This window comes from Antrostomus carolinensis, unplaced genomic scaffold (genome assembly GCF_000700745.2).
Source record: "Antrostomus carolinensis isolate BGI_N321 unplaced genomic scaffold, ASM70074v2 scaffold2336, whole genome shotgun sequence".
Lineage (NCBI taxonomy): Eukaryota > Metazoa > Chordata > Aves > Caprimulgiformes > Caprimulgidae > Antrostomus > Antrostomus carolinensis.
Window position 1 is genome coordinate 27,202 of NW_010321090.1, and position 11,366 is coordinate 38,567.

The 11,366-nt window shown below is 42.2% G+C and overlaps 1 protein-coding gene across 1 annotated transcript in view; it reads left to right on the top strand.

Moving 5' to 3' along the window:
* The window catches only part of HIVEP1 (HIVEP zinc finger 1), a gene marked incomplete at its 3' end in the record, with an annotated part of 75,159 nt that overhangs the window by 19,513 nt on the left and 44,280 nt on the right, over positions 1–11,366 (top strand). The window contains exon 3 of the mRNA XM_010169786.2: positions 5,268–5,321. Coding sequence (XP_010168088.2) covers positions 5,268–5,321 — 54 coding nt within the window. The remainder of the gene's footprint in view (positions 1–5,267; positions 5,322–11,366) is intronic.

An 11,366-nucleotide genomic window follows, 5' to 3' on the forward strand; every position in this document is an offset into this window, starting at 1 on the left:
AATAAAGAGGGTGCTGTGCCTGCCAGGTATTAGTAATTTTCATTAGTTAAATTATTTTCTCTTATCCTAGTAAAAGTAAATAATATTCCAGTGATAAAGTAATGTTTTCTTTATAAAATTTTCAGATTAGACAGTATCATAGAATCACAGAATGGTTTGGGTTCGAAGGGACCCTCAAAAGTCATCTAGTCCAACCCCCCTGCATTGAGCAGAGACACCTTCCCTAGAGCAGGTTGCTCAGAGCCCCATCAAGCCTGACCTTGAATATCTCCAGGGATGGGGCCTCCACTACCTGCCTATCTTCAGTATTGCAGGTTCAAATCTGAAATAATACTAAATCAAGTGAATATTGGATTGGATAATATTATTTGCAATTAATAGTGGACTTTACAATTTTCAGTTCCTTCTGGGTTTTGCTGATGGCTGTTGTGTAATGTATATTTGCTGATGAAGAGTTTTCCAAGGTGTGTACTGTTAGAAAATCTATATTACAATTGTGAAAGAATATGGTACATTATCTGAAATAATTCCATAGAATAGAATCCTAGGATGGTTTGGGTTGGAAGGGACCTTTAGAGGCCATCTAGTCCAACCGCCCTGCAGTGAGCAGGGACATCTTCAACTAGATCAGGTTGCTCAGAGCCCCATCCAACCTGACCTTGAATGAGGGATGAGGCATCTACCACCTCTCCAGGCAACCTGGGCCAGGGTTTCCCCACCCTCATTGTAAAAAATCCCTTCCTTATCTCTAGTAAAAATCTCCCTTCTTTTAATTTAAAACCATCACCCCTTGTTCTATCACTACAGGCCCTGCTCAAAAGTCTGTCCCCATCTTTCTTATAGCCCCCCTTTAAGTACTGAAAGGCCACAATAAGGTCTCACTGGAGCCTTCTGTTCTCCAGGCTGAGGAACCCCAACTCTCTCAGCCTGTCCTCATAGCAGAGCTGATCCAACCCTTTGATAATTTTTGTGGCCTCCTCTGGACCTGCTCCAACAGATCCATGTCTTTCCTGTGCTAAGATTTGCCTTAAAATGTTTATAATGTTGTTTTCAAATGATTTACCTTAAAATGGTTCACATACATAGAGCTAATTTAATGAGACACAAGAGAAGGAAATGACTGGATAATATCAGTCTGTTGTTAGTTAACCAGTTATTGTTGACGTACATGGGACTTGTCAGAAGAACCAGGGATGAACTCACTGGCTGAGTGGTTCAAACCTTGCTCTTCCTGCCTGCTCCGTGGTTGTCCAAGTGTCCCGATCCGATGTCGGGATCATTTAAATATCCCAATCCGATGTCAGGGAAGGTTTCGATATGATCCCAAGAGCGAGATTAAGACACAAACGAGGTCACATGCCGCACTCCTAGAACACCTTTTATTACAAAAAGAAGAGTAATAAAGAGAACAGCGATAGGACAGGATGGAATGAAAGATGGGAAATCAAGCAAGGAGTCAGGATAGGACAGCAAGAATAGTCACCACCACGGGTCCAGCGGCAAGGCGACGGTGAGAGGCGGGCAAGGAGGTCTCAGTTGCTTGTTCCAGTGGTGATGCGGTGTGGCGAGGTGCGGTCAGGAGGTCGTTCTCTCTGTCTCTCTCCTTCTCTCCCTCCTTTTCTCCCTCCTTAAATACTCCTTTGAGGGCTGTAGCTTCCATAGCAATGGCACGTCTCTTCGTGCCCCCCAGCACTTGGGGCAGGGACATGTCCGGGCAGAACACCCCCGCGGGCAGGGCGCCTTCACAAGTCGGGGTTTCCAGAACCTGGTGGTCTTGTGACTGTCCTTGCAAGCAATCTTTGAGACAAGTTTATAGTGCAGTTCCTCACACCAAGATAACCCCATTCTTCCTTCCAGCCTAAACCATGGTGGTTTGTAAGGCCATCGCCAATATAGGATCTGTAGTTGTAAAATGTGACAGACTGGGAAGCAGCTGCCATAAATTTCATACGATGGTGTTAAATGTACCAATAAGAGGAGCGAGTAGTTGTGTGATACGGGTCGTTACGGGGATGTAGTCCTCACTGAAACGTGTAGCAGGCAGACCCATGTTCAGACCCATCCCTCATTGACGGTCAAAATCGTTGTCTCCATTTCCAGAGCCAACACTGATTTTTTTCGATATTCCTAATACGTCATAGAATCATTGAATGGTTTGGATTGGAAGGGACCTTAAAGATCATCCAGTTCCAACCCCCCTGCCATCAGCAGGGACACCTTCCACTAGACCAGGTTGCTCAAAGCCTCATCCAGCCTGGCCTTCAACACTTCCAGGGAGGGGGCATCCACAACTTCCTTGGGCAACCTGTTCCAGTGTCTCACCACCCTCACAGTGAAGAACTTCTTCCTAATATCTCATCTCAACCTCCCCTCTTTCAGCTTAAACCCATTTCCCCTTGTTTTGTCATTAACTGCCCTTATGAAAAGTCCTTCCCCAGCTTTCTTGTAGCCCCTTCAGGTACTGGGAGGCCGCTATAAGATCTCCCCAGAGCCTTCTCTTTTCCAGGCTGAACAGCCCCAACTCTCTCAGCCTGTCCTCATAGGAGAGGTGCTCCAGCCCTACTTGAAACTGTTCTGCACAGAGATGCCTCCATAGTTAGGAAAACCTGGATGCAATAAATACAACCCATTGGGGAAAACATGGAGGTGCAGGAAGTGAAGGAGACTTTCTGACTGTGCACCAAGGAATTGTTTACCTAGTTATTATTTTGGTTATCTGTGTTTCTTTGTTTGGGATTGCAGTCTGACAAAGAAGTGGTTGGGAATTTCTGATAGGAACACCGATTTTTTTTGTTTGTTTGTTTTAATAAGCAAGAGAGAGAATTAAATTAAGGAGATCAAAGCATTTAATCTTTCTGGCAACTTAATGTAGCATACTTCCAAAATACTTAAGTAATTTTTCTCTAGAAAATAGGATAGTTGTGAATTTAAATGCATACATTTATTGTTGCATTTATGTGAAATATGCAGAGTTGTCTGTGTACTTAAGTATAAATTTTGGTGACAAATCTTTTATGTCCTCTCAAGAGATAAACACTGTATCTGGTGCATTAGATATATTTCTAAACAGAGAGGAAATGAGTTTGATAGCCAGTCTATTATTCGATTGCTGCTTGCTTTTTCATGAATCTCAGAGCTCTGTTTACAGGGTTAATTTGTTAATGTTTGGGTTTTTTTCTTGTGTGTTCATGTATTTTATCAGCTGTCTTGGAACTTTGTAAATTGCTTATTCCATCATCTTTCTGTAAAGCAGTAATCTGGGGGAAACCAGTAGAAGGTTGTCAGATACATTTTTCTCCAATAGCATTAGTGGCACATGTATAAAAAAGATGCTTTGTTTATGTTTCTTCTTACTTTTGTTAGAAATTGTTATTTTCAGCACTTTCTATACAAAAATTTGTAGATACATATATCAGCTGTTGCTGAAATCCAGGAAGAGTTTAAATATCAAGAATATAAAATCTTTGTTGTTTAAAGTAAGCTCATGTAACTGGGTTGGTAAAGAGCTACGGAAGGTTTGATTATTTTTTTTATTTATTATTTTTAAGTTGCTTGTGTTTGTCATCAGCACAAAAGAGACTGTGTCTAAAACTTCCCTTTAAATATGTATATATGTCTTGTTAACCTCTTCAGCGCTGGCTTTGGGCATGTGCCTGGTCAGCATCCTTGTGAGGTGTTTTGGTCCATTCCCTGGGACAACGTACAGGAGAGAAATGATTGAGTTTTAGTGAGGAAGGGAACCTGGTACTAGTTTTGAAAGGCAGAAATGCAGAACTGGAGTGAGCTGGACAAAACTCAGTCTTAAAACCTGTGAGGAAGGTTTGTTTCAGTTATAATTTTTTAGTTCTACTGAGAAAATAATTGGAAAACCATTTCAGACCTCAACTGTGAATAAACGGTTCCAGTGTACTTGAGTGGTTCAGCTCATAAATATTAAAGTCCCTTAAAAGTGCTGGTTTAAAAGTCTGTTGAGGAAAGGACCATTTTCTAGAAACCTTGCATTGTATAGGAACAGTGAGGAAAAGACTGAATAACAGCATCCACACTCATGAAGAAAGAGGTGAGGACTTTGCAGAGCTATCTTCTTCCTTCTGCATATGGCAGCCATGAAGTCTGGTAGTTCTTGAGGTGTACGTGTCGAGTCGGAGAGGTTTAGGTTGAATCCAGGTATAGAAATATAGAATGGTTTGGGTTGGAAGGGACCTTTAAATTTTTTTTATTTAATTTTATAAAAACCATTTCTGCCACCACAAAGAGAGAATTTAAAAAGTTGTCACAGTTTGGGAAAATGATCATCAATTTAATTTTATAAAAACCACATCCACCACCACAAAGAAAGAAAACAAAAAAAGTTGTCACAGTTTGGGAAAATGATCAAATACATCTGAAAGGTACGTTCCAAGCTTAGACCTTGGTTGGTCAGGCCACAGTTGGATGTGGAGCTCAACCTCTGCCAGTACCACTGCTTCCTATCAACACAACCTCTAGCACTGAAGCCACTGAGGATTGCTACCAAAAAAGAAATCAATCTCGAGTTTTCATTCATTCCAGTTGCCCCTTTTTCTTGCTTCTTGCTCTGCACAGGGAAACACACACGTGTGCAGGCGGAGGTCCCTCCTTCCCATGGGATCTTCCATGCAACAGTGGCAGAAACACAGCTCCCTTCCTGGCACCGATGTATTTGGGGGGCAGCCGGCCATCTGACACAAACAGGGTGAGCGTGAAGACTCGAGGCCTCTTTGCTCCTGCAAATTTTGGGTAGTTTCACAGAAGAATAAGCACTGGGCTACTGCTCACCCCCCACTACTCCAGTGTGACAGTATTGGCTCCGTCGCTTCACCTAGCAAATCCTGTTTGCTCTTTGTATCACTGTGTTTAATACCACATTGTTTTGTTCTAACAAAAACCTATTAAAATAGTCTGTAATGCACCATAATACCTATTCTGAAGAGTCCCCTGACTGCATAAATTATTATCGATGGTACGAAACTACAGCGGGATTAGCTGTTGGCTGCAGGTCCAATGCCAATGCTTTTCTTTCTGCAGTTCCGTGTAATTTAACATGTCAATAGCCTTGCTGGTAAAACATGATAAAATTTTATGTGGCAGTATTACTCATAATGTACTGCATATTTATGTGTGAATGGTATTGCTCCTAAATATAAACAGATAGCTCAAGACAGATTTCAATAAATGACTTTCTATAATCTTGCCTTTTTTTTATATATACATATATGTATTTTAATAATGACTTCTCTTTCTTGCAGATAAAATTGAAGAAGCACAAAAACAGCTTAATGGAACAGAAGACCAACAGAGAGGTAATAAACAAACCCCCAAAATTAAATGGAAAAAAACCCAACATTGCGATTCTAGAGGCTGATCCAAAGCTTTCCTGTATCATTGTAAAGACTCCACCGGGCTGGGTGCTGGGTGAGACCCTGGGCATGTCGATCAGGGGCTGTCATCTGTAACACCCCAGTTTTGCTGAGACACAAAGGCTTTGTTTTAACCACTCGAATAGCTGCCTTGACCTTGATGAGACTGCTGAAGCTGCAGCATTAGGGACGTGCACAAATTACTGTCTACAACCTGTCCTCACCATTTTGTTCATGATATGATTTACCCAATCATTAATAACCATATTTGGTTTATAGCAAGCAATATGCGATGATTTCAAACAGATGCTGAAAGGGGATTGATCATCACAGGTTATTTTAAGAAACAGATGACCTGTTACAGATTAAATCTGTGTGTTAGAGCTTAGAAAGCTGGTGGAAAGTCGTTATATTTCAAGGCTGGCTGAGTGCAGTGGTCCCTGTTCAGGGTGTAATAAAGCTCATCTGCAAAATCCACAAAGGAGCCCAGAGAGGCGGTGGTGGTACCTTGCCAGGGTACTAGCTGTGGAAGATCCAACTCCACAAGCCCAGAGGAGCACAGGGACAGGTAGAAACCCAAATTAAGGACCAAGAGGAAGGGAGGCTTTGTCCAGTCCCCTCCCAGCGTTGTCCCAGGAGAACCTCAGCGCCAGCATCCAGGTAATGAAACCCAGCACCATGAGCCATCAGGAGCAGCTCTGCAGGTCACTTTTTGGGCTAAGGTTATTGCTAGTTGGGGGTGTGGGACATGTTAGGGGGTGCAGGGGAAAAACTTTTGGGGACTGCACAGGACTACTTATGGGATGTCTAGAAGAACCAAGCATGGAAAAAGGGAGGGATTTAGGTGATATCACATAAAAAGCTTGGCATGTAAAGTGTTGCTGTCTGTTCTTGTTGCTGTCAGCCTTGCAGAAGTAGTATTGCTCTGGATTATTTTTTGTGATGGACATGTTGGAGCTAAATATGAGCTAATTACTGCTTTCAGGTGTTTGTTCTCACATGTGGCCCAGTAACACCTTTGCCCAAATGAAGACAACTTCTCTAGTGTGAACTTAATGATGTACTCTGACAAGGATGGGGTTACAAAGATTTATGTGAGGGTAGTACTTGGCTTTCAGCATCTCAGAAAACAAAGAGATCATTGCTTAATATTTGATTCTGAATCTAAATTCTTGTGGCAGGCAATTGAAAAATAATTTTTTTACATAGAAAATTGATATAGAAGTAACTGAGATAATAAGGTTACTCTATTCAAATGAAAAATGTCCTCCTCCCATTTCTTTTTTAGTTTCTTAAATGTCTGAATAGATAGAATTCTTGGTGATATGAAGTAAACAAATTTATTTATTTGAAGCTTTAAGAGTTTGATTGCCACTGAAAAAAAGAAAATACATGTTTTGAGCTAAACCAGTGAACAAAAATGTGAGTGTATTCACATAAATAATTTTAAATCACAGTGCAGTGTATACAGATTCACATGAAGTATGGTTATATATTTTTTTCCTCTTTGTTAGTTTATTTTATCTTTCATTTCATCTAGATCACTTTTGATTTCTTTATTTCCTATCTGAAATGAGCAGGGAATGTAACTTTGTGAAATTTATCACAAGTTGACTACTGCTCTGTCAATAGTGTCGGTGACGTAGCATATTTGCAGGGAGGAGTTTTTCATCAGTTAAATGGTGCTGGGTTTGTGCTGACTAGCATTGTGCACTGATCAGTCATTGCTTTATACATGTTTGGGATTTAAGTTAAATTTAATTGACTACCAAAAGATACGTATTTTACACCTCGTTTCACCATTAGCTGTAGAAATCCAATTAAGTGCAAATTGGAATAGGTCTCTATGAAGCACAGAGGAAATAGTGAATGAGCAGACGTAAATTGGTGGACTTGGTTTATTCAGTATAAAGTTGCATCTGGAAGACCTACCTTTTTATTTTTTGGAGTGATTGTCCACAACTACATTCAGATTATAGATATTTACATGACTTGTTGCTTGAGACCAGAAACAATGTTCATTAGGGGCTGTGCTCACCTTCCCATGCTCAGTGAGAATGTGAGGTAGATAACTCTTGTGTCATTTCATTTTCTCACAGCTCCCCAGTTGCTGCTGTTGATTGCCAATAGCAGAGGCTGTGCTTCTCTTCAGCTTTGATGGTATCTCCCAAGACTGTTTTACACCCTGGGTGTATCTCTGCTTTGGGGTTGAATTTCATCTTCTGACACATGTACAGGGTTTTGTTAGTGTGACAGAGAAGGTCTTGCTCCCAGCAAGTGTTCCATGTGGTGTTCCTTAAAACTGGAAAGGATGGTGAGCTTGAACTACAGAAAATTTCTCCTTGAGAAAGGCAGTGAAAGCTTTTTTATTACCCACCCAGTGGGTATCATGGGCTGGAAGGCAGTCATCTGAATCTGACTGCTTTGTCTTTGATCTGCCACTGGCCATCCTCCTAAGAAAGCCATCCCAAGAAAGTCTCTCTGTCTTCTCCCTTCCAGACTGGTAAAGTCAAGTCCTCTCAGATCCTTGTGATTACCACAGAGGCCTCTGATTTGGTCATCCCCAGAACTAGTTCAGCCACTGAAGGCCAATATGAAGCACTGTAAGCATTTGTTTTCTTCTTTATCTGTTGCAGCAGTTCTGGGTCTAGGTACATCAGCTCCACCAACACTGCCATTACATTCTTTAGGACTAGTGGAACTGACTTGGTTATCTCCATATTTGGCACCAGCAATGCTCAGACTGCTGCCTAAATCTCTATCTTGGCTTCTGCAACTGTTCAGGGAATTAAAGTCGATGACAAACTCCAGCAATGCCAAGATTTGCCCTAAAGTGGATGGTAGGTCCCCAAAATAACCATCTCATGGCCTGATGTATAGTCTGCATTGCCCACCGATCCTGGGGTGTCTCTAGATGCTAGGAGTACTATTCTGGACTTGACTTCATCATTTCAGATACTGCTTCTTGCCATGTCACAGCCAAAAGGATAAATGATAAACGTCTAGGTCAGATGGAAGATGGATTTCCTCATTCTCCTTCTCAGTCATGGTCATCACCATGTCCTCAGAGTATAAGGTGGTCTGGGGACTTGTGTGTGTTCCTCAGCCTCGTTGCAGACTGTCATAGTTGGTCAGGTATGAATTCATCCCCCTGAATAAGCTACTGTTCTTGTTTGAATTTCTACTCAAGTTTCTGACTTTCTGCAGTGTTACAGTTTAACCCCAGACAGCCAGTATGACACAGCTGCTTGCTCAGTCCCCACAGTGGGATGAGGGAGAGAATTGGAAAGGTGAAAGAGAGAAAGAAAGAAAGAGAGAAAGAAAGAAAAAGAAAGAAAAAAAAAAACCTCATGGGTTGAGATAAAAACAATTTAACAGGTAAAGCAAAAGCTGTGCATGCAGGCAAAGCAAAACAAGGAATTAATTCACTGCTTCCCATGGGCAGGCAGTTGCTCAGCCATCTCCAGGAAAGCAGGGCTCCATCACACCTAACGGTGACTTGGGAAGACAAATGCCATCACTCCGAACATCTCCCCCTTCCTTCTTCTCCCCCCCAGCTTTACATCCTGAGCATGATGTCCTATGGTCTGGAATATCCCTTTGGTCAGTTGGGGTCAGCTGTCCCGGCTGTGTCCCCTCCCAACTTCTTGTGCACCCCCATTCTCCTTGTTGGTGGTGTGAAGAGCAGAAGAAGCCTTGACACTCTGTAAGCCCTGCTCAGCAATAGCTAAAACATCTCTGCATTATCAACACTGTTTCCAGCACAAATCCAAAGCACAGCCCTGTACCAGCTACTGTGAAGAAAATTAACTGTACCCCAGCCCAAACCAGCACATGCAGGAGGGGGAGATGGGTAAAATGTCTGTACCTATTTCTTCAGCAGGTAAAATTTTAAGCAGTTTTAAGTTTTAAGTTTTAAGCAGATTGTCACTACAACCTGTATGCAGTGTAGCTAATCCATCCTCAACTCAGATGTCCAGACCCTCTAATGGCACGCAGGCATCTGCCAGTCTCCTCTCCTGATCTCTTCCCAGGACTGACAGGTATCTACCTCTCTGTCTGGCTTCAAGGAGAAACCTATTTTCAACCTGTCTTATTAGGGGTCAGAGGCTTTGTGTTATCCTGCTGCCTCAACAATTGCAGCTAACTTTACTCAGTCAAAGCACGGGGAGATTTACCTGTTGTATACCACCTTTCCTTCAAGGTCTACGCTCCATAGCATGGACCAGGATGCATGTTTCATTGGCTGCCTTTGTTACAGGACTGCTGGTTTCACCCCAGAAAAGATCATGTCGTAAATAGCAGAAAGGAATAAGCTCTCAGTTAATTTTCAGATCAGTGTGTTGTGTTAGTCCCCTCCAGTTTATCAATTCTGATAAAGTGAGTGCTCATTTTGGAGTACCCACTTGAGCTGAAGGGATCAGGTCTGTCCTTAAACTGTTTTAAGGTCTATTTAGCACCTCTTTGAGCCTGTCATCTGGCTAATAACCGAGGTGCTATACTTCTTCACTCCATCACTTTCACATTCCTTAAAGAGCATTTTAAGTTTCTTGCCTGCTGCTGGAGATGAAGCACATGGAATTTGAAGACTATGCTATGGATTCTCCTGCATCCTGTCTTTACGATCCTCAACATAGCTGTTCACTTCTGGGTCTGGGAAAGTGGATTTCTAGGTTGCTTTCACCTCTTCCAGAAGTCCAAGCTATTGTGACAGATCTGTCTTGATGATAGAGTTCTCTTCCAGAGGTACCACAAGTTTCTCCCTAAGACAGTAACAGAATTTCACCCAGATCAGTTCTCTTTCCAGAGTCTCATGCTTCAATATTAGTAGCGTATTCTTCATTTACATCCTTGTATAGAGAAACATTGTTGGCAGGTCCAAGAGCTTTTTCTGACTCGAGCAGTGGGTTTTTTAAATGGCAGCAAGTAGAACTGTGTGGAACCACCCATGGTGTGAATGTACATTTGAGATTTTTATGGAAAGAAAGAGTAAAGAAAGGAGAGAGAATGTTCCAACAGCAAATATTCTCTGAGATGCACAATCCACATGCACATATGTTCCCCTCCCACACTTGCAGTCCCTTCAAAGTAGTGTGTTGGCATGGAGGAGAGGCAACTGAAATTAAATGCCCTTTACCTTGGTTGCCCATCTGCTGTTTTTTTTAACCGGAATATTATTTTTCTACTAAACTGAGCGGCACTGAGATTTAGGTGCGGAAGTTTGTCTTTATAAATGGAAGCATGAGACTTTAGTTCAGAAGTGTAAATTCTGCTGCAGGTTTATGGTAGACATATTTTTTATCTTCAAAGTCCTTCCAGACCCTCCCTACCTCATCATCCCTCTTGTTAAATGAATGCACATTGTTGACAGAATTACAGAGGGGGTTTCAAATGCATTATTATAAATATAACAGCATTCTCCATAAATAAACAAAAAATTGCATACGTCTTACCTTAAAGATTGATGCCCTTTTTATGTTGCCAAGTCCCAGCTTACAGGCAACTCTCATTGGCTCACCGTCTGCAGGTCCCAAGAAGGACGGTGAAGCTGGTGAAGGGTCTGGAGCACAAGTCCTTTGAGAAGTGGCTGAGAGAACTGGGGTTGTTTAGCCTGGAGAAAAGGAGGCTGAGGGGAGACCTTCTCGCTCTCTACAACTACCTGAAAGGAGGGTGTAGAGAGGTGGGGGTCAGTCTCTTCTCACGAGTGGCAGATGATAGGGCAGAGGAAATGGCCTCCAGTTGCACCAGGGGAGGTTTACATTGGATATGAGGAAAAACTTCTTCACCAAAAGCTTTGTGAAGCATTGGAACAGGCTGCCCAGGGAGGTGGTGGAGTCACCTTCCCTGGAGGTATTTACAAGAGATGTAGATGGTGGCACTTAGGGACATGATTAGAGGTGGAATTGGTAGTGTTAGGTTTATGGTTGGACTCGATGATCTTGAAGGTCTTTTCCAACCAAAACGATTCTATGATCTGACCTCAAAGGA